Below are 24,734 nucleotides of genomic sequence, written 5' to 3' on the forward strand. Positions count from 1 at the left end.
AATACAGACAATATTTTTCTGGGATTCTAAAAAATTAGGGTCACATGTGCCATTAAAACCTGGGCTGATTTTTTTTTTAGTCAAATACACAGTAAGGTCTATGAGTGAATAAGCATAAAGCAGTTAGCCCCCACACTCTTCCCACTCACTGGCAACAGCATGTGGGACTACCTTCATAGAGCAATTTGTTTTGGCTTTTAATATTTCGTAAGTAAACAAAACATAAATATTCAAAAACAAGAGGGAAAGAAGGTGTTCCATTCGATGGTTGGAAGTGCTGGATCATACACAGTTACACAGGTCATTTACCGTCAGATTTAGTAGTCTCTGCTATGCTAAGGCGAGTTGTAAACTGCACTGTATTTTCAGTGGATCCCAGTGAAGCTACATCTAGCAGGCCTCTCCAGGGCTGGACAGAACCATGAAAAGGTAAGCCAGTAAGACAGCATGTGTATGTTCATTTTATTTATTTATTCTCCACTTGGCTGGGCGCAGGGTAGGACTGCCGGGTGGAAAAGTACCCAGAAAGGGGACTGCCCAGACCTAGACGGACGAGTCTGAAGACAGCAGGGCCTTGAGCCCTAGCCTTCTGGACCAGGTAGAAAGGCAGAGAACACACACAAGTTCTGAATGGAAATCTGCACCCGAAGGTGAGGAGCCACACCTTTGAAGTATGCTATCTAAGGCACGTTTAGTCTGTGTGCCTCATCAATTCATGCTCATCCCACTTAATATCTACCACTGAAAATGAAGACAGTGGGAAGTTACAAGATTTTTTTTTCCAGTTTCATACTGCCATATAATCTATCGCTAAGCATTTCATAAATCACATAAAACTTTCAAGTCAGGTGCAATTTAATTTACCAGAAATCAGTGAGAAAAAGCAAACCACTCCAAAACACCGGAGACAAGAGACAGGGAAGCCTCAGTGCTTTTCTACCTGTCTTTTGAATTGACACAGGCCTTTGCATAATGGAAATCATGGTTAACATGAAACTTGATCTCTTTCACTGTCTTGGAGTTCAAGAGACAAATCTTGTGCGCGCATGCACGCGTGCACATGCGTGCGCGCGCACACACACACACACACACACACACACTCCGTTTCTCCTCAAAATAGCCACATTTTTTTTATTTGGTGATTCAATACATTTTTAATTCAAATAGTCACCACATAAACCTAGGCACAATATTAAGCATTGTACAAGCAAAGTATTTTACTGATTTTCATTTCAATTGCCAGAAAGTACAATAAGTGAATTGGTTAAAGGATATACTTCTGTACATAAAAATATCCATGTATTTGTACAAGGGTATGGAACAGAGTTTAAAAAGATAATAAAACCAGAACATCACAATAAATAGGATGTGTTCCTATAGGACAGCAGAGCATGCTTTGTCAGTAAGCTATCCAGTCTCTTTTCAAGGTGCTTTTTTCTTCTGAGCTAGGCTCACACTCCCCAAAAAAGGGCTAGGGTTTAGTCACAACTGGATCTGAATGCCTACGTTCATATGTTGCTTTTTATTTGCATCTCCAATAACAGGGGTAGAAGATACGATCATTTATTTTCAAAAAGTCTTTGCGACTTATCAAATTCTATTGATTTCCCACTTCGGTATTTTAAAATGCAGATTAATCTAAGCTCTAGCACCGTATGAGAACGAAGTACATGTATTTTTGTCAGAGCAACAATATTTTATATCATCTTTGTTCCTCTGGCTATAACAATTCTGTTTAGAAAAATTTACCACGCTAAAAATAGTTGATCTAGGTTGTCATAAAAAAGAATATTAAATACCTTTGGTAAAAATAGATATATTTAACAAGATTAGAAAAGCAAACAGTTATAATGTCAAAAGGAGAATATAAAAATGTACACAATAAAACAAATAAACCAACTTATAGGTAAAGTGATGATAAGGCCACTCTTCTTTTCAGGTTTGTGTCTTCCAAACCATAAATGTAGATCTCTTCTTCTAAATGGTAGAAATTTTAGTAAGAAATATGGAAAATCCAGTCTCTCCTATCAGCATGACACAAGTTTAATTCATAGCAACATAGTTCCTTCTTAAGAACCAAGTTTGTAGAACATAGGACACTGTGGTTTATATATGTGAATCTAAGGAAACAGTTCCAGATTTCTGTGATTTTAGGCCCAGGACATGGAGCTTGAGAGTTAAGCAAGGCAACAGAACCAGCTGCTCATCTGCACACAGTTTTTTTCCTGTACTGACATTAGCCTAAGCCGTATGGAGACAGCCGATACACAACACACCTAGCTGAGTAAGGACATGGTAACTCTGTAACTAGCTAGCGATGGGCAACATTTCATTTTTTTTTTTCCACGACCAAAGACCTTTTCTCCCGTCTTTTGGGCCTCCTCTCAAAAGAGCTGTTGTACAACTTCTAATTCCGTTTGGTGTCTCCTCTTTTAGAACACTCTGTAACTCCTGAAGATGAAAGGTCCCTGAAGCAAACAACTGAGATTAGGGATGGGAGATAATGCGCAAGTTCTAGAACAGATCAGCCACGGAGCCTCACGGCTCTGGGAGAGGCTGCGCGTGTGGATGCGGTTATCCTCCTGTGTGCCCTCTGCACACACAGTCACACTCCTCATGGTGCTCCAGGGCCACGTCCGTGAGAGATTTATGCAATCCCCGCACACCACTCTTTGGTCTCAACTGAAGGACCTGAAAAGGAACAATGTATAAGCCATCTTTAAAATCAGCCAACATCTGTTAACTTTTGATTTCATGGACAAGTAAAATTTCAGGAAAGACTCTTGGGGCCCAACGAAGACTCTGACAAAATTTTGAATTTTTCCTAGTGAGGGCATCATGAACACACTCCCCCACCCCTCAGAGAAATCCTAAATGATCATCATCTTTTCACAAAAGAAAGGACGTTTTAATACCAGCCACTTGGAAGGATGCTGCCTCCACACACAGAACAGTCCTTACGTTGAAAGTCTCACTGGGTGCTCTGTCTTTTACGCCCCTGATAATACCGCAGAGAATTTCACCTCAATTGAGTATTCCGAAACCACTACTGCCCAGTCTTTTTTCTGTTTGTTGGTTTCTTTCACTCATTCATTTTTTCACACATGTACTAACAAATATTTATACTTGAAGCGACACAAGTATGCAATACCGTGGAAGGAAACACGATCACTCCACAGCTGAGTTTGCTCCATTACGCCACTCATTAATTTTCTTGGCTACACTTCAAGTCCTCTATAAACTTGATGAGCTGGATTAGATGTACTTCATAGACATCAGCCTCCGTCACAGCTAACTTTGTACAGCTGGATCCTACTGTGCAGTATACGGAGGCTGAGCGATTATAACGATGATGCCTCTATTTAAATGAAGTTAATGTGCAGTCTGGCTTTTTAATAAAAACATATAGCAAAATACACAACGATACTAAAGATATTTCTTTTTAACACTGTGACAGGAGGACACAGTTACATATTCTGTAAAAGATTATTTGAAGTATTTGGTAAGAACTACCTCTCCAATGTGTATTTGTGCCTCTTCTAATAAGAACAATAACGTTTCAGGAACTGTGTTTGTTTGGATAATGAACAAAGACCAGAGCACATAACAATACGAGATCGTCTCGTTTCTCTGCTCTCTGGGTAGGACAAAGATAACTTCATAGAGCAACTTCGAAAAGATACCCTTCCTGGAAACGTTCTTTAATCCAAAAAGGCACAAGTCAAGTCTTATGACTGTTCCATTTGCAGATTTAAAAGAGACAAGTAGAGAACGTATACCACATTTGCAGTATGGGGTCATATCAAAGGCTAATCAGCTAACATTTTTTGAATGCTTACTGGGTGCCAGGCACTGTAACAATGTTTCTACATACTTTAACTCACAAGAATTCTATGAAGTAAATTACAATTATTACCCCGATTTTACACATGAGTGAACAGAAGCTTTAGAGAGAATAGGGACATAGCCAGTATTTGTACTTTGGCTGAAGATGAATAATTGAAGTCAGAGTGATAGATAATAATTTTATAAAGGCTCAGAATATAGTATTAGCCACATATTCTACTTATTTAGTAACTTTCTTCCTAGAGAGATAAACTGCACAGTCTTGGAATAACCATGAGAAATAGGAAACTTTTAAAGCAGATTTTCTATTACATTCACAACTCTAGAATAAAAATTACTAAGGCTGTATTATTTTAACATGAAACTACTGAATCCTGTCTTAGGTGTCAGTACCCGACTTACTATTTTGAACAACCGGAGGTGGCACCAAAACTTACTACGCTTAAGATACTGGTGCTATCCCCTATCAAACTTCTGGTAAAAACTGTTTCTGGAATGAGGCTGAGAGGCTAGATGAACTGCAGTATTGGCCTAGCCAATGTCTTTAATTCCTATCTCTGCTTGTATACATTTTCCCAGGGAGTAGGGGAAAAAATGACTATAAAAGGTAAGGGTTGGAGAAGCTACCGTATACAGTCCTAATAGGCAGCCATGCCAGGCTACAATGCTACAATCGTCCTTTCCTCTAGAAGTGCTTCTGTCAAGATGCAGTCACCCAATAAAAGTACCCCCAGCCATGACGGCACTTCCACTCCCAGTCTTCATCCACTGATACCTGTGGAGATTTACAAATAGCAGAAGAATCTCATAATGTTCTAGTGATACTAAATCTTAGTTAAGACATTCTAATACATGGGAGGGGGCTTAATTAGGCTGTCCTTCTTAATTTCTTTCCGAAGTTTTGTTTTGACTTGGGAAGAAAAAGACAGACTTAGAAAATGACCAACAGGTCCCAGATACCATGAAAGAAGACAGTTTTCAGGACAGAGTTTATGACACCGTAAAAGAAAGAAGGCAGAAGCACATCTCACATGATTTTGAAAGAGAGGTTCAGGCTAAAATTACAAACCCATGAAAAAACAATCCAGGGAAAAGCTAAAATCAGAGAATGTGGAAGAGATTAGATCAGGTACAGAAAGAACCATCAAGAAATAGATGAACGTATACCACTGCCTACACTGGGCAAACAAAGTGCCATTAAATTATGGGTGCCACAGAAGCTTGGCGGATGGGACTCACGACTAGAGAAAGGCTATCGAATTATATACATTTTACCCAGAGCAGATCTATGCAAGAAGAATAAGACCATACTTCATGTTACCTATATATATATATATATATATATATATATATATATATATACACACACACACACACACACACATATATATATGTATATATATATAAATATAAACAAGGTGAAAATCATTAGGCTAATCAAGGATGGAAAAAAGGAACAAATACAATTTTATTGTCAGAGTATCCTATAGACCTTTTTGCCTGAAAGGAAATACTCGTCCTACCTCTGGGCAAAATTCATTAAATCTTTATTGATCATTTGCCATAATCAAAGCCCTGGGGGGTGTGGGGGGCATGAAGATGAGTAAGAGAATAGCTAACATATACTAAGGACTGCAAATGTACCAGACCTGGTTCTAAGTGTTTTGTCAGCTCCTTGAATCCTCCCGATAAGGTATGAGCATTAGGTGTTCACTTTACACACGAGGAAATGGGAGGCATAGGAGATGAAGTCATTTGCTCAAAGTCCAACAGCTGGATGTCAGGCTTTGGAGTCTGTTTTCTTAAGTACTACACTGTAATGCGCTCTTTGTTCTTAATTCTCAATTTGGTAAAAATAAATAGAAATAAATAATAATTATGAAAGAGCAAAAATTCTCTCATCAAGATATCTCTAAAGTTCTACACATGCACAGAAGATGGACTAGTTACGCTAGGATGGGCAGGAAGGTAGGAAGTGTTTCAAGGAAGGGGCAACACCTAAGTTCATACATATGTAAAGCTCCTGTCTTGCTTTCTGAAAAATCCTATTTGGGAGATAGAAAAATCATTAAGGAAATTGGGGGGTGGGTAGCAAAGATGGCTTCCAATAAGTAGTATCTGGTAATCGATACAAAAGCAGTAAGAATCTATTAGTATTAAGATTATGCTATACTATCAAAACACATAACAATAATATCATCCTATATATTGTGAGCCTTTTAATTTTCTAAACTTATTTTCAGTATAATGGTTGAATCCACTTTGAAAATGGTAAAGGAACCAAAACGGGGAATAACTGTAATATTTGTAGTAACAGGAGGAATACAATTCAGCTTAATAGTTAGGGAAGCTGGTATAGTAGAGACAGATGAAGGAGAGAAAAATTAGAATGTCTAAACTCAGTCTTTGCTTCTGTCTTCTCCCTGAGGTGGAATAATCTTCAAACTGAAAACTGGAATAGTAGTCATCAAAAGAAATTAAGGCCCAGAATAGGCTTCACTTTAAATGAGTTACATCTCTAGATGGTATTCAATGACTTAATGATTTTAGAACTACTTGAAATTATTTTTAAAAGTAACTTCACTTATTTTTTAAGAGTTTATTTATTTATTTGACAGAGAGAGAGAGAGAGAGCACAAGCAGGGGGGAGGGGTGGAGGGAGAGGGAAAAACAGATTCCCTGCTGAGCAGGGAGCCCGATGCGGGGGGCTCAATCCCAGGACCCTGGGATCATGACCTGAGCCGAAGGCAGATGCTTGATCGACTGAGCCACTCAGGTGCTCCAAAATAATTTCACTTATTTAGGAGTAGTAGTACTAAACTCAGAACTTACTTCCAAAACATAGGACTGAGAAAAATTTAGGCCTCAGAAATGATCAATGACACCAAAGAAGTAAGCCTTTTTTTTTTCAGAGGGTAATTTGTTAACAAAAACTTATCACAGAAAAATTAATGATTCCCACAGAGCATTACAAAAAATGAAGACATGATTGTTACTGGAGATATTTATGAGAAATGTGGAGTATTCACGCACATGCGTTAGAGATATTTGTGGGAAACTTGTACCAGGTGGTCACACAATTAGATAAACACCCCTACTTGTATGTGTGTACATACAGATCATGCATACATAACCACCCCACCCAAAGACTAAAGAATAATGGAGGGATGTCATTCTGGAAGAAGCCCATTGAGTTTACAAGCACTTCCCATAGTCTTTCCTCACACAAGAGTCTTATCTGAGATACTAAAACAGATGTCGCATACTCTGTGGCAACTTTCTTAACAACCCTAAAGCCAATGTTATTTGAAAAGAAATCTGTAGGTATAGGATGGAGGAAGATACACTTGACCTGAGGACTGAGTTAGCTGACTAAAAGCAAGATGTAGCCTCAGCATCTGGCAAGCTTATTTACAAAAGCTACTGTGACTAGTCTGGGTTTTGTAGCTCTTAGGATGGTGGCTATAAATCCAAGAGTTGTTGGCTAAATCGGGGTCCCCGGATACACTGTACTTAATAGGGACGTGCTTTAGAAAGTCCACAGTGAGGGAGATGTTTAAGTCTGCCTTGGGCTCAGGTCATGATCCCAGGGTTCTGGGATCAAGTCCCACTTCGGGATCCCTGCTCGGCGGGAAGCCTGCTTCTCCCTCTCCCACTCCTCCTGCTTGTGTTCCCTCTCTCGCTGTGTCTCTCTCTGTCAAATAAAAGAATAAAATCTTAAAAGAAAAGGAAGTCCACAGTGAGATGATTTTAGGTGAGAAAAGATCACTCTCGTTTAATTCCAGTTCTCATCACAGTCTTTCATAGTCACCCATCAATTCTAATGCCTGCCTCGATTTTAAGGCATCTTATTGAGTCTTTTTGGAACTGCCATATTAAGGGTTTTTTCTTGACTCTCAGATTCCTGGTTCACAGAGTAGAGGTAAGGCCAGCCTCTGAGCACAGCCTGGCTGCAGCAACCTGGGCCACTAGGCTCATGATTATCTCCTTCCTGAAAGGGGAGTGGAGACTGTTCCCAGCACAAGGATCTTTAGAAGCATGGGGTGCAGAAATGAAAAGTAGAACATGAATAATGGTGGTAAACAGTTTTTTTTTTTTTTTTTTTTTAAATCACAGACGGCCAGTTTGGGATGTGACTGTCCAAAAATGGTAATCTACTGATTGTCAGGGAATAACACAGCTGGGAAAAACCTGAGAGGTTATCTTAGTTTACATTTATTTTAACAGAGTTTAAGTATCCTGCTAATGGTTACAAGTTAATGGTAGATCTAGGATGGTTCCTTGCCTATTGGAATCCAGTGCTTCTGTCCCACTTTATCAGCTGCCAACACAATATTAGTGAAGGGTGGGTCAGCCAAGTCATATAAAGTGCATTTTACGCACTGGGCAGCTTCAGATTACCTAACAGATTAAGAGTTTTATTGATGTCCTTACGCACATAAAAAATCATTTTATTGATTAAGCAGATACGTTCATTTATTCTGTATTATTCTTTGGGTTAGTGGAAAAAATACCAAGTAATGAGATGAAGTTATACTGAAATGAAGTCAGAAGGGCTGATTTCGGCTTGGTATAATGTAAACATTTTGTAAAAATTAAGGTTGCCTCATCAAGAATGTTTTGCTTCCTGACGTATGAATGCTACATGATGCTGCTGGAGAAAGGGTGGGCATAACTGGGGATATTCTAGTACTAATGAAAATTTGGAGTAAGTTCTAAGGTTCCCAAGGCTCTGAAAAACAATAATTACTAACAGTATTTACATTTTCCTTAACTCCACAGAATAAAGACATGAAAGGAATCCATAAGAGGTTTAATGTGCTATTTGGGGCAACAGGAATAATAGGAAGATTGGTATAATTACGAATATGTCTTCTTTGGATTTATGTTCTGTATTGCCCCAAATGGAAAAATAAATATCAAAGATCTCCTTTCTCCAACAGAGACAAGTCTGTCTTTAAAATATTTTCCCTTCATATTTTGAGAAGTGTCAAGTTGAAAAGTTTTACCCATTTCCCCCCCCTTGAAGAACACATTTGCTTTTTGGTACAACAGATGAAAACGTCACTGACCACCCATGTCGTACAATCAGAGGACAAGCCTTCTCAATCTTTAATGCCTGCGTTTTTGAGTTCAAGGTCCTCATTAAAAACAAAAACAAAAACAAAAAAACTAACTATTCTGTAAGCCTTATTTGTTCTTTTCCCATGAAGGCTACATCTCTTTTCCAAACAAAAATTCATTTCAGATACACGGTTTTGTTATTTTTCTTAAGACACAGAGGAACCCGAGAAGAAAAGGTCTACCTACCTCATGATACTTTTTAGTGACTTTGCTTGGGACACATTGACACTCATGGCAGTTGTGAAGACAACAGGCACAGTTTCCCCCACAGCGTTTAACCAGGAGACAACCTGGCCAGAAAATGGTATCGGTTCTCTTTAGTTCTTCCCTTATGGACACTGAGAAGTTACGCGGCGTGCAGCTGTAGAGTCTTACCTCCTCCTTCAGAAGGTTCAGGTCCACCACTGCATGGCGTAAAAGCAAGCAAAGAAAAATAACATGCTCATGCCCTGAGCCTGAATTTATTTCATCAAGATCTTTTCAGAGAGAAATTCATTTCACCAACAATATGCCCAACAAGGTCCCTTCTTACTTTAACAAGGTTTTGGGGGGCTCTGCAGCTCGCAGTTTGGACTTTCCATTTTATAGTCAACAAAGCTTCATTATGACTTACTGACCATTAAAGAGATGTCATTGTGCAATATTAAGAACAGAGCCAACAAAACAGTTGAGAGCTATAAATAGGAAACTTTATGGAGAAAAAGAGGGCTACACCTTTTAACCCTCATAAAAAAGTAAACAAGGAGAGCATTGGAGGAAAGAATAGGATGTAACATGATGAATGCTTGGATTAAAAAACAAATGCCATTTTTAAAGGGATTAGAAGCTCATGCAATTAATGAAGAACAACTTACAGAAACTTGCTGCCAGGATTTTATATAATTTTTCTGGCAATGAGACTCAGAAAATGCAAAAAGGGCATGAAGGAAATGAATTTTTGAGGACAGCTGAGTAGACCATGAGTGAAAAAAATGATACATTTTTAAAGGGCTGAGGTTGCTGAAAACCCCTGCTTCCAGTGCCCTGAGTAATTCATAATGTTTGAAATTCAGTTTAACTAGGCTCCTTCAGATTTCTATTCTTCTTCTAAAGGAGGGAAGAGATGTCTACTTTATAACGATTATCTCTATTCTTTTAGCAAGTTGGTTAACTATGTAGTGTTTTATTCTTTAAAAGAATACCTAATTGTGAAGACCAAACAAAAATATCCTTTCATCAGATTGTTGTAGGAGATTCTCAAAGAATCTTTGTTTTTAACTACAAAATGATACTTGCCTCTGTTAATTTATATCAAAATAGCATGTCATACTTAATATGAATTTATAGAAAACATGAATGGTACTTAATTACCATATCCTATAAATTTAATGTCTGCTTTATAACTTCGCCTTTTTTTCCTAGAAATAGTCAAATAATAGCAATTCCAATAAAACTGAAGAGTTTTGGATAGCATACAATTCATCAGAACTTTTTCTTCAAAAAGAAAGATTTTATTAAAATTTGGAATATTATCTAAATAGAATAAATCTGGTTAAATATTTTTCACTAATATTGGAAACATTATAAACAAGAATTGAAAAAAATTTTCTGGTTAAAGATGGCTTCAAGTAGCAATAAACACTATGTACTACAGTTTTAAAAATTAAGTGTCAATATTTGAAAATAATTTTAAAATGACAAGGTGATTAAGAATCAAATGCTTGTTTTCTTGTTGCTTGTTTTACAATTTTACATTTACTTGTACATGTGATCAAGTTTTTCTAAAATGTCAAAGGAAGCCACTTTGTAAGTATTTTCAAGAAATAGGATAAATCATGCACATGCAATTGTAAATTATAAACACATGTCAACTATACGGTTGACTAAAACCTTGGTCAAGTATAGGGAAACACCAAGGAAATGCTAATTCCATAGGTTCATTTCAACATCTTATTTAGCTAAAAAATTACTTTTTTCCAACTCAATAGAAAATCACTGTTTTGAGTATTTAAAGATTTCCCTTTCATCTGAAAAATGATCCTGTGAAAGGAAAGCTTTTAAATATTTAAGAGGAAATGAGTTCATTCTTTTGAGTGCCATAAAAGACCAACTTATCTCTAATAAAAGTAATGAGATAATTGAGTTAAATGATGTCACATATTTCACCTGATTTCATTTGGCTGAACTAATAGTATATGCACATACTGCTCTTTCACTGTTAAAGCTGTATATGAGTTTATCTGAATCTTTTCTCTAGAAGTTAGTATCTAAGCAAGAAGGGTTTAGAAAGTAGAAAACATGCACATACATACAATACAAAAGCCAGTTGCCAAAATTTTCAATGCTTACTTAAGATTTATACCTCTTTAGAATGTGAATGAAGCTCTCAGCTTTCAAAGGATATTCATCTACCTCAGTTTTAAACACACTATTTCATGGAACTAGAAAATGAGACTGTATATGTTCACTTTAAAATGTTTACTTAACCACAATAAAAGGTTAGATAGATTTCCCCAGTGAACTGAGTTATGATACCTGGTACAATGTGAAAATTTAAACACACTTGCAACTTAGCTTCCACTCATTTATCATGTTTGACACAACAGTCAAAAGCCCTTTTTAAGTACTGGGTAAGCTTGACTTAGAAAATAAGGTATTTTCTTTTTCTGCAGTAGCAAGGTATGAATGAAAACCCTAAGCCAGAGGAAGAAAAGGAAAAAACAAAACAAAAACACTGAAAAACCTTAATGCAGTACGCACTACAAATACAATTAGGGATTTTCAATTTGTCATATCTTATTTGAAATATAAGCTTCCTACTCCCAAGGCTTCAAGCTCATCTAAGCTTCATTAAAATAAGTCATGTGACTATAATTTGATGTCACAAATTCTCCAAACATTGTGCAGAACTTCTGGGCAAGAAAAATGAAAAAACAAAAAACAACAACAAAAGAAAAATATCAAAAAAGAGAAAGAAAGATCATGTCCAACACACACATACATATATATATATATATTTTTTAATAACTTAACTATAGTCTTATGGAGGTTTCCCTCTGTAAAATATTTGAAAAATAAAAAATCAGTGTTTGGGTTCTTTATTTCCTTTCTGAAACTACTTCCTAAGACAACACATGCATTAGTTTGTCTTTCTAAAAAATGAAGATTTTGAGTATGGCAGCAATTAAAGTCATTTTTCCTAATGCAGATTTTCTTGTTCAGATTCACCAATATTCCAAGTTTTACTAAAAAAGCTAATACTGACTGAAAAAAAATCATGGATACACTTTACTTTGTTAGTTGCTCATTCTTCTAAGATATTCAGGTCAAGGATATTCTATTACTGTAATGCAATCTGAGGGTGGTCTTTCTAAGATGGATGTGGTAACATTGTGATATGTTTATTCTGTGGAAAATCAATTTCGATGTCTAATTAGAAGCTTTTAAACGTTTTACTCCTTGTTCCTTTGTAGAAAGACTCTTGGGAGTGGAGTTGGTTTTGTCTATATAGATGTTATCCCACACCTGCATTTTAGTTTATGTAGAGTTCCAAAAATATACACTGCTTTTCTCACACTTACTGTATGCTTAAAAAGTTAATAGTTTTGGCAAACTGCAAAGGGCTTCAATTTGGAAAGTGCTGAATGAATATTTGAAAGATCTGGTTCAGTACTGGATGCTTTTAATACAAGCTAGCCTCTGGCCAAATCTTCACTGAGCACCAGGTGGAGAGGTGCAGGCGTAAAGGCATGGCTAGAAGGGAGATTTTTAGGCTCGAATCCTGAGATCAGCTGTCAAAAGCAAGATCTGAGCTTTAGAATCTGGTTTACTCCCTTTGCTTTTTCCAGATCAACATGATAATCTACTTCAAATCTAACAAAGGCTCTATTCACAAGTGTTTCAGCTAGCCTTGCAGATCTTCATTTTCCTGTTCCTAAGTGGGAGGGAAGGGAAGTGTTCATAAGTTATTCATCAAGTTATTCATCAAGATCAAATCTTATAAATATGTAACAACTTTCAGCATCTGGACAGGATTCGGCTGCCCATGTACTTGAAAACCGATTTCAAATATTGCTGAAAGGAAACCACGTCTATTGGCATAGCAAAATACCATGGCTGGGCAAGTCTGGACATGACCTGCTGAGATTAAAAAGCCCTTGATCCAGTAGGGTTGCAACTCTTCTCAGGAAAGGGCAGGAATCGGGTTTCTTTCTGACAAGATTTAGAAGACAACTCTGGTGCAATCTGCCCTTGTGAATTGCTCAAACTAACGAAATACTGTTCCTTCCATATAAATTCTCCAGACTGTCATTCCATTCTCTAGATCTACCCTGTTTCTGAAAGCCTGAAACAGATTTTTTGAGTGCATTATAATTAGCCAGTTATTTCTATTACTGTTTCATGTGTGCCTGATATGGATACTTTCCAATCCTAACGTTACCAGGAAAATTAGCTAACCTTAGGGAAAACTCAGTTAATGTTATTTCCAATTTCAATCCTAACGTTACTAGGAAAATTAGCTAACCTTAGGGAAAACTCAGTTAATGTTATTTCCAATTTCGTGACCATATGGAATTAAGTTTAATTATCAACACTTTCACTCTTGAAGGGAGATATGCTCATAGGGTCAAGTGATCATTTCAGAGGCAGATTTATAGAGAGAAAAATTATCATGCTATGGGTACCTTTCGGTTATTCTTTTCTTGCTCTGAATACTGTCTTGGAAACTCCTAATTCCATTTTATGATGAACCCCTGTTATTTTCCATATTATTTATAGAAGTTTGTAGGCTTAGGAGATGGAAATTGATATAACCCTGACCCACGGGGACATGGTAGGTGATGATTTTTATTTCTTTCCCTTTTCTAATGCCCAAATCTGGTTTAGCACTAAGGTAATCTCTCTTGAATCTCTAAATCAATATACCCCAAATATTAGATTTGAATAAACAATGATTCTCATGAAACATACTTAGAGGACTTCATCAAAATGTATTTTTGAACTAAAGAAATCACAAGAATTTTTAGCAAAAGTATTCCTTTTAATCTTCCAAACCCCCTGAATTACAGTTGCTTCTTTTTGTGTGCATTCTTATTTAATGTGTAAATATGCTCAAATATTACAAAAATGGGTTGTTTACATATATCACGGAAGAATTTAAGCTATACTCCTTATAAGGTAATGTAGAAGAATCTGGAACACTAAAATTGCTAAGAAAATTAAATGAGGTTGGTTCTAATCTGAAGAGAGAACTTACCTCTGGATTTTCTTCCAAAAACAAAAGCCTTGCCCAGAAGTTGCCAGGTTGGCCTATATAGGTCTTCCAAGTCCAACTGCCATCTGTCTGGTTCAAGATACCGAATGAGATCTTCCAAGGTACTAAAGGCAGTGACAGCATTATTCAGCAGATCCAAGGGCAAAGCTGAAGGGGGTAACACGGAAGGGCTCACAGCCTCCGTGAACTGCTGAAAGTAAAATGAATCTTATGTTAACTGTTTTAAAAATGACAATGGATTTCTTCTGGACTTATGCATGAAGTAAGGTAAACTGAGGCTGAAAACGCAAGGGAAGTGAAATTGTATTCAAACCAAATTAGAAGTAATTGCCCTGCAAAGACTTCATGTAGATGAATTCCAATAGAGCTCTGTGCAGTCAATGAGAAAGACATTAACCTTCATCATCACAAACCATGGCGGATGTGGATATCTGTTGTTTAAAGAAAAAGGAAAATGTCTCTAAGGTTCAATTAGGGACTTACAATGGAAACTATGATACTGTTTACCCAATTTTTCTTTTGTTTTTCACTTTTCATTTTCCTCAATCTGGAAACTCACCAGGTAGTTATGCAAATGAGTGTCAGACAAATTAAAAACTTAATATAAAGTAAGTAACCCGTGAAGAATTAGAACAAAACATAGGTGAAAAGCCTTTCACATTGGAGAAGAACTTGTTAGTCAAGACAGAGAACACCCACACCGTAAAAAACAACTTTGATACATTTGTCCATACCTTTTATGGTAAACAGGATTAAAAGACACTGGGAGAACGGCCTGATGAATGACATGTCACAGGATGAGTGTCCAGAATATACAAAAAACCCCAACAACTAAATAGAGAATGGGCAAATTCCAGACAAGAGGCTTGAATGGCCAATCAACATACAAAAGCATGCTAAAATTCACTAGTTATCAGAGAAATGCAAAACAAAGTGAGGTATTATTTTACATACAAAAAAGGAAATACTATTTCACATACGTGAGTTTGGCAAGGATTTAAAAGAAAGGATTGCCGAGGATGTGGGTAACTTGGAATTTCTCTGTTCTGCCTGCAGAAGTGAGCATAAATTGGTACAACCACTTCAGCTGATTTAATGGATGCGCACAGGATATTAGAATAAAAGATTTATATGATCCGTGTCTCTGTAATTCACTTTTGAGGTTTACATCCTTTTATTTGTGCACATGGAAATATGTGCAATGATATTCATCACAGTGTTGTTTGAAATAGAGAAAAATACAAAATAATCTAAATGCGCAGGTATAGAGCAATGGATTAAAATACATCATTTTAAGTGGTAAGCAACAAATGAGACAATAATTCAATAAAAGTTCAATGACAAACCTGCCCCCACAACCACCGACTTTTAAAAAGCAGACTAAAGGCAGGGAGTGGTAGATCAGAACTGAAATCAAAATAGGCGAAATAAATACATGAGCAAGTGCTCAACTTATTTTTTGTTATTACTTTTATTTATTATTATTAATTTTGCAGAGGAGGGGAGAGAAAGAGTGTGGAATAAGACATTTATGTCAATTGATGTTCATTACAGTAGTATTTACAATAACAGAAAGTTGATAACAAATCTAAACTTATAATATTGGAATAGTTACTTATAATGTACTCAAACTGAAATGGTGTATAGTCATTAAAAATTAGATCCTCTAAGAATTCTTATTAACAAAAGGAACGCCTACAATGTAGTAAATGGCAAAAAAAATCCCCCAGCTATATAACTATGCCTCGATTCAATATACATAAATATATACAACACACATGTCCTATTTTTTACATTTTATAATAAATATAGGTTCCTTTTAGAGATCCAGTAAAAGTTATAACATTTGTTATAATAATTTTAATAACTATCATACAAGCTCTTCCATTTCATCCTGATTACTTGCACCCTGGGCCAGATACTGGAAACAATGTACTATTTATAGCAGCGGTTAACTTTGTTGACATGCCTTCAGTCTTTCCTTATTACCTTTATTCTCAGCTGCATAACCCTGGGTTAATCTACCTAAAATAAGTTATCACTGATCATGTGATGAATTTGGACAAATGCCTAGAGTGATTTCTCATCTAGAGGATAAAATCCAAATTCCTTACCCTGCACTCAGGATCCTCACAATCTGACCTCTGCTCACCTTTCCCAACTAATCCTCTACTCATCAAAGACATGCACATTTTGTTCCAATCAATCCAGTCTCTTCACTAACTACTGCACATGTCATATTCATCGCAGACCTTGTACCTCTACCCGTGCTAAATACTGCTCTCCTTCCCCATATGCAAAACCCTCCCTCCTGTGATCCACACAGTAAATCTTTACCATTTATAATGGTCTTTCTTGAAACATGATTCATCCATGAAAATTTCATTAACAGGGCCATCGTTGGCCATATATCTCAATTGTGTCAATTTGAAAAAGATCCCCTTTCTGGGCTATCCCTTGGGCACATGGTTTGAAAAGCAGAAGCTGTTCTGTAAATTAGAAAGTGGACCAAAACAACAACAACAACAACAACAACAACAACAAAAACATTGTTCTCTGGGGCAGGCATATCCCCCTGCTGGGGCTCATAGCTTTATGGGTGCAGAGCCCTCTCTGCCCACAGGAAGGGGGGCATTTTTATACAACGTAATGAGCAGAAATGAATGTGGCAGTCTTGGGTCAACACTGATTTCATTCTTAAAGATCTAATTTCAGTAATATCAAGAGTCTGGCTAAAATATTATTAGCACTAACATGTTTTCAATTATTCTGTCCAACTTTTGAGAGTAGAAACCAAATTAATACATTTCTATTTACTCCCAGTATTTTTTTAGTTGTCTAAGAAATGCAAAATTTCTTTGACAGAGAGTACTATTATAGTTGATAACTATATTATGGATATAAATAAACAATTTTCTAATAAAAGCTTTCAGTGTTAATTCAACCAATTTGGTACTACTGATTAAATTTATAATGTGAAAAGGTTAATGCAAATGTTTTGCAGATTTTTAAAAGATAAGCCAAAATGTATGTTTATATAAAGTGAAAATTAACGGTCGGTAATACTCAAAGAATAACTGAGTTATTACTCATGACTATGACGATATAAAACAAATCAAACGTGTCATGATCTGCACACTGAGAGTAAAAGTAGAAAGCTAAAGCAAAAAGATATTCTTCATTAAAATGTCAGAGTGCAGATGTATATTTTAGGTATGATATAAAATTGTTATTTAAGCTATTTTCAATTAGATCATAATCCAAGCATGGGTTGGCTTATTTTGTTTCCATGTTTATTTGAGAGTCTCTGCATAGAGCATTACTTTTGAAGCAATGAAAAGTTCCAACTGAAATCCAACTGAAATCAACACTGCTGAGCTAAAGGTTCAAAGTATTTATACAAAAGAAAGCAAAACAAAATAAGCCTGTAATATTGAACAAACAAAATTTGGACACCTTGGGTTCAATGAAATATTAGAATATCAATCCCCTGAAATGACAAGGATTGGGAGAACACAACTTAGCACACATTACTGCATACATATATTGGTTGACGTCATAAATTTCCAAGTTTCTAAATATTTAAATTAAAATAACTTATTTTATACACACACACACACACACACACACACACACACACACACACACACACACACCCAACCACACAGCAGTCCCACCCCAAAACTTGCTTCCCCTGGATTCTAAGAATCAATCTTTGGACAGAACAGAGGAAGTAGTGCTTTCATTTAAGGGCTTTCTCATGACTCTTAACCGCACCCACTGGTTCAGGGAACAACCAAGTTGTTCACTTTTGTAGTTCTGCTTTTCTAAGTTGTCTAAAGGGATTCTCAGAGAAAAGGGGGAGCGATGGAAAAAAAGAAGCTAGAGGAAAAAAAATGTCCTCTGATTTTTTTAAGTTTTAATTTTTCCTCTAACCAAAAACTACTCTTTTTAGTCTAAGTCATAGCCTTTTCAAGATTTAGTGTCTAAAGAATTCTAAGAATATCTTTTGTATTTAAAAATACTTATGTTGGGCTAAGTGCCTTCAGTTGAATTGGATCTGCACACTCTCCACTTCCTTTCTCTTCTATTCACCATGAAAAGAGATACTTATTACTAAGTTATGGGTTGCCCTAGGACTATTTAGTGGATGATACTGGTCAGTAATAGAAGGCACAGTTTCTCAGTGTTCTGTCACGTAAACTAAATCAACACCCTTAGTGAACCAGAAAAAAGCTTTTCTGCCATTACATGCAGGGTAGCAGTGACAACCTGGTGACTGTGTAGTCCCAGCCTAGATGTTCGGGTGTATGACTTGGAGGGATAGATGGCGAAAGGGTGGAAGGAGATCTGAAATCTCTATGCAGTGAGGTGTCCTGTCAAACAGTGCATTTCTAAAATGTCAGTGCCATGTACTAAGAAGGGTCCTAAACAAAATGAGGTCTTTTGAGTTTCCTGGTGAAAGTCATTCTGAATGACAGCATGACGTGAGAGAAGAGCCCTAATCAAGAGTCAGTGAGTCTAGACTCTAATCCTGGAGCTGCTCACATTCAGGGAAGAGCAGTTGGGCAGGTACGATAAGCCCCCTGAGCCTCAGTTTCCTCCTCTGTAAAGCAACACCTGCTAAACTCAGTCACCTTTAAGTTTCTTTCCAGGTTTTAAGTTTAAGAATTCTATATAATTGTGAGAAACGAGAGGGTTCATTTTCTCCACATCCTTGCCAACACTCGTCTCCTGTCCTCTTGATGACAGCCATTCTAACTGGTGTGAGGTGATACCTCATTGTGGTTTTGATTTGCATTTCCCTGATGACTAGTAATGTTAAGCATCTTTTCATGTACTGTTAGCCATTTGGATGTCTGCTTTGAAAAAAAAAAACAAAAAAAATCTATTCAGATTCTCTGCCCATTTTTTTTTAAATCAGATTGTTTGGTTTTGGTTATTGAGTTGTATGAGTTCTTGATATATTGTGGATATGAACCCCTTATCTGATACATGGTTTGCAAATGTTCTGTCCCATTCCACAGGTTGCCTTTTCATTTGGTTGACTGTTTCTTTGACGTGCAGAAGCTTTTTATTTTGATATAGTCCCACTTGAAGATTTTGGCTTTTGTTACTTGTGCTTTTGGTATTATTTCCAAAAAATCCTTAGGCACTGTTGTGGGAATGTAAATTTGTTCAGCCATAAAATTGTTTATGGAAGACAGTGTGGAGGTTCTGTACAGAATTAAAAAGAGAACTACCATATCATCCAGCAATCCCATTTCTGGATATATATGCAAAGGAATGAAAACAGGATATCAGAAATATATTTACCCTATGTTTACTGCAGCATTATTCACAATAGGCAAGATATGGAAACAACAACCTAAGTATCCATCAATGGATGAATGGATAACGAAAATGTGGTGTATATCCACAATGGAATAATAGTCAGTCATGAGAAAGAAAGGAAATTCTGACATTTGTGACAACATGGATGGAACTTGAGGGCGTTATACTATGTGAACTAAGTCAGACAGAGAAAGACAAGTCCTGTATGATTTTACTCGCAGAATCTAAAAAAGCTGAACCTGTAGAAACAGAGAATAGAATGGTGGTTACCAGGGGCTGGGGGGCGGGATGGGTGAGCTGGGAAGATGTTGGTGAAGGAGTACAAATTTATAGTTCAAAATAAGTGCTGGAGAATACGTAACATTGTGATTATAGTCAACAATGCTGTATAATATACTTCAAAGATGGTAACAGATCTTAAATGTTCTCACTACAAAAATAAAATCATCATGGGATACGGTGAGAGAGGTATTAGCTAATGCTATAGTGGTAGTCACACTACAGTATATAAATGTATGAAATTTACACATCGTACAACTTAGATTCAAAACGTTTTATGTCAATTATATCTTGATTTAAAAAAAGAAGAAGAAAAAAAGAAAAAAAAAAGAGTCCAATATGGCTTCAGCAAAATTTTGGAGAGCTTTAAAAACAAAACATACTCCTTAGTAAGTATGTGATGGAGTGGAACTCAACTTCTTTTTTTTTTTTTCTTTAAATTTTCCTTGTTGCTTTAGATTGTCAGTACATTTTGGGAGACACTGCCCTATGCTGCAACTAAGATAATTTGACACTGATTTTTTTTTCCTGTCCTGAGAGTGCACACAAGTTTACCCTGCTTTTTAAGAATCCAAATGTCCCTAGAGAGGCATACATATCTAGCTTATGAATGGAAGCTGTGTGGTTCTAAAAATCAGAAGGAAACAGGTTCACGTTTAGAGAATTGATATCGGCATGTTTTCAAATACATATAAATACATGCTGTGTTGTGAGCTGAATTGTGTCCCCTTATGGAATGAGGTACCCTTTAGTACCTCAGAACGAGACTGTGTTCAGAGATGGGGCCTTTAAAGAGGTTAATTCAGTTAAAATGAGATCACTGGGCAGGGCCTAATCCAATATGGCTGGTCCTTAGAAGAGGAGGAAATTTGCTTATAGATACGCACAGAATAAAGACCACGTGAAGACCACAGGGAGAAAATGGCCATCTACAAGCCGAAGAGAAAGACCTCAGAGGAAACGAATCCTGTTGATACCTTTATCTGGAACTTCTGGCCTCAAGAATTCTGAGAAAATAAGTTCTGTTGTGTAAGCCACCACTCTGCGGTGTTTTGCAAGAGCAGCCCTAGTGAACTAGCGCATGGTGTCATCAACTTCTCATGATCTATTAGAGCAGCCAACAAAGATTAATTTTATACTATACCCATTAAATCACTTCACATTTATTCAAAAGCTTCTGAGGTGGGCACTGGAAACAAAACAGACCAAAATACTTGCGCTGGTGAAGTTTAACCTTTATAAGCCAAGTATTCCCTATTATAGGAGAGATTCTCCCCTCCCTATTGTTAAGAGTAATTTTTCCCTTGCCAAAACAAAGCCACACTGAGAATTTGCTCCTGTGGATCACAGAAGTGACAAAACAGCATCACACAAATCCTGGTGAGCGGCGGACCATGAAAAGTGAATTTAATATCAAGGAATAACTGAAAAACAAATGTCTTTCTATTTTTACTGTTGAAAAATAACTGGTAGCCCCTGTGTTCAGACCAAGTAATGGCCATCTGAGAATCAGTATTACAGCTCAACGCAGCAAGTTTGACTGCAAGAATGAGTTCTCTTCTTGACTTCTCCAGTGTTAACTTTTGAAAAATCAACATTTTAGTGTTTTTGTGTTTTATTATGGCTACTTTAAATATTTTATGCATTTATTATCATCTTTTCCTTTTTTAGAAAAAGAAAAGCTGACTTCTGTTTGGAATAGTACCATCCGAGTTGCTTATCATTTCACAATAAATAGTTACGTATCTCTAAAAAACCATAGCTTGTTTTTTTATTAGGATTTTTGTGGCGAGTGCAATTTTAAAAATACAACATTTACAATGAATCTTCCCTGGACAAATACACACGTACAAATGTTTACTCTGAGTAGCATAGCAACTACTGCAAAACTTCTAGGGCCTACAAAGATTTATGTTGCAGCTTTCTTAGTCAACTGCATACAGTACATTTCAAACTGATAAGGAGCCTTTCACTTCATTCATACCTAACAGAAGGGTTAGGAAAGCTGATTAGGTTTTATGACTTGCAGTCATGAAAAACAAATAACAAAATAATAATCCAGGTGTTGAAAGAGAAGAAAAAAAAAAGGTTCAGTCTTGTTACATCACTTCTTCAGGGTGCCCTCAATTGCATTTATAGAACATTGAGCTGATATAATGTATATAGGTCTGACTTTTAAAGAGCTCAGGAAGCAGACAGGGCATGCAGACAAAAGTGCCTGCCAGGAACCCCTGACAAGAGGTTCTCTAAAGACACAAGAATGCCCTGGAACAATTCATTTAAACATGCTTCTTTGTCCTTCCCCTAGTTCTTATCTGAACTCATCCAAAAAGCTATCTTGGTTATGTTTTTAAATTACTTTTAAGCTGGCAAAGAAAAGCAAATGCTTGCATTCCTACTGGAGAACAGATGTTTTCATACTCTGTGGCTAATGCAGATTATATATTTAAGTGAGAAATCCTAGGGAAGGTGGCCGATTGTATTCATACCCAGTCTTAATATTGAGAGGTTCTTAACTGAAAGAGCACGGTAATTGAATAAAACTTGACATATCTATACAAGCAATCGTAGTGATGGGCCAGTAGGAAAAGCGAGAAATGTTTATCATCCAGAACTTAAAAGCAGGATTTCAAGGCTCAAACCTGAAACTGACCTGCAAATGCCAAGGGCTTCCTGGTTGCAGGCAAACCCTGAGCAGAGGCAGGGCTCGAACATAGAAAAAGAGAGGACTAGCTTTTCCGAAAGTGTTGCCTTAAAGAAAAGTCACGTTTATGTTCATAAGCATGGCTTCTTACTAAATTACTGGATGAAATAATTGCCATTGGCCTGATTCCTATCAGCATGAAACTTGAGAATTACCACCTTCTGACTAAATTGACAAATTATGACACTGTTCTCCTCAAATCCTCCTCACCTAAAGCGTTTGTGGCCTGCAGGCACCCCAATTAAACAATTTCACCCTGATGCCAATGCCTTAGAGGGGAAGGTCTCCCAGGAGCCAACCCTTTACCGGGAGGTGGGCTGATTGTGGGCTGGTGAATCAGAGTCAACACACAGTTTTCCACTTCCTAGGTAAAACTGTGGATTAGAAGTAATAATCTATATTGAAAACTAGAATCCTATGGGACGACTAAATAACATACTCCCAAGCACATTTTCCATAGTGGTATCTGTGGAAAACCAAAATTAAGGGTTTTTTTTTTTTCCTATTAAGAGTTTAAAAATTATTCCTCTGATTCAAAAAATGTGACGGCCCATAAAAAGCTGAAACAACATCTAGCAGCTGCAAGTGTTTGACAACAAAGCATCACATGACTTTTTTCCTTATCTTATCACATTGGATGCTTGTAAATTTGCTTTGTTACAGTATTTGAGAAATGATCAATAGTAAGGAACTCCGAATGAAAGAGAATGTAATCTAAGAACTGTTAGAAGAAAAACACACCTTCGCTGAAACACTTGAATTAATGTCCACCCCAACCCCAAATCCTTAAGACTCTTTCTTACAGAAATTTCTCTTAGAAATTCAATATTCAATGTATCATTCAATAGCCAGTAAGGGAAATTTTCAGGATGCTTTGTGAAGATCTGAGAAATGATGCTTTATATTGGTAGATATTTTCAATTATGTGTTCAATAAATTTCATAGTCAGATAAGACCCTCAACTTCATTTGAATTTTGTATGGGTGGAAGACCTTTCTTGAGAAATAAACAATGGCACAGAGTTACACATTTTAAAATCTCTTGACAGGGGTGCCTGGGTGGCTCAGTGGGTTAAGTGTCTGCCTTCGGTTCAGGTCATGATCTCAGGGTCCTGGGATTGAGCCCCATGTTGGGCTCCCTGCTCGGGGGGAGGCCTACCGCCTACTCATCCAGTCCCTGTGTGGCTCTCCACCCCCTCCCCCACTCCCCGCTCGTTCTAATAAAATCTTAAAAAAATGAAAAAATAAAATCTCTTGACAGCATAAGAAGAGTGGGAGCAAGTAGCTGAAATTGGAGATAGTGATAAAAAAGATCCCTCAGGAGATGGCTGGGGGTGGGGCGGGGAATAAGATAATCTAATGGAAGTAGTTCACAGGTATGTAAAGTAGAAAGGTCATCAATGACCCCCCCACCCCCCACTCCACACACTAGCTTGAATCCGATGGTCCATTTTCTCAGTCTTCATTCTAATTTACAAGTAGCTTTGCAAGTTTTCTTCCTACCCCAACAGATGCTTCTCTGCTAATTCCTCTAGATCACTTAGCCTCCACATGCTGGAGTGTTCCAAGGCTCATTGTTCGGACCACTTCTATTTTGTGTACTTTCTTTCCTTCAGTGATCTCACATAGTTTCAAAGCATTATGTGTGATTTACATGCTGACTACCATCAAATCCCTATTTCTAACCTGCACATTTTTGCTACCACAGCAAATGGCAACTCCACCATCTGGAGTCATCCTTTGTGCCTCTCCTTTGCTTACACCCCACATCCCACATCAAATTATCTTGGTTCTACCTTCTGACTATGTGTAGAATCTGACCACTTTTTGCCACCTCCACTGCTACCATTTTATAATCCAAGCTACCATCTGCAATAATTTTTAATAATTTATTTTTTAAGATTTTATTTATTTATTTGAGAGAGAGAATGAGAGAGAGAGAGAGAGAGAGAGAGCATGCGAGGGGGGAGGATCAGAGGGAGAAGCAGACTCCCCGCTGAGCAGGGAGCCCGATGTGGGACTCGATCCTGGGACTCCAGGATCATGACCTGAGCCGAAGGCAGTCGCTTAACCAACTGAGCCACCCAGGCGCCCCCATCTGCAATAATTTATCCGGCCTTCCTGTTTTGCCTTGTCACTGAATTACATAATAGAGCTTTACACGTTCTACCACAAATGGGAGACATTATATTTT

At 37.1% G+C, this 24,734-nt stretch overlaps 1 protein-coding gene across 7 annotated transcripts in view; it reads right to left on the reverse strand.

Moving 5' to 3' along the window:
* Positions 1-242: 242 nt before the first annotated feature.
* PDGFC (platelet derived growth factor C) overlaps positions 243-24,734 on the reverse strand; it is a 202,505-nt gene continuing 178,013 nt past the window's right edge. For 6 of the 7 annotated variants that reach the window (XM_027599550.2, XM_027599549.2, XM_027599556.2 and 3 more), the window contains 3 exons: positions 14,207-14,414; positions 9,157-9,374; positions 243-2,691 (listed from right to left, as the gene is read on the reverse strand). In XM_027599550.2, the coding sequence (XP_027455351.1) occupies positions 2,575-2,691; positions 9,157-9,374; positions 14,207-14,414 (543 nt within the window). In that variant the 3' untranslated portion in view covers positions 243-2,574. The remainder of the gene's footprint in view (positions 2,692-9,156; positions 9,375-14,206; positions 14,415-24,734) is intronic. The other variant, XM_027599551.2, reaches the window with a different exon arrangement.

The sequence above is a fragment of the Zalophus californianus genome, chromosome 2 (genome assembly GCF_009762305.2).
Source record: "Zalophus californianus isolate mZalCal1 chromosome 2, mZalCal1.pri.v2, whole genome shotgun sequence".
NCBI lineage: Eukaryota > Metazoa > Chordata > Mammalia > Carnivora > Otariidae > Zalophus > Zalophus californianus.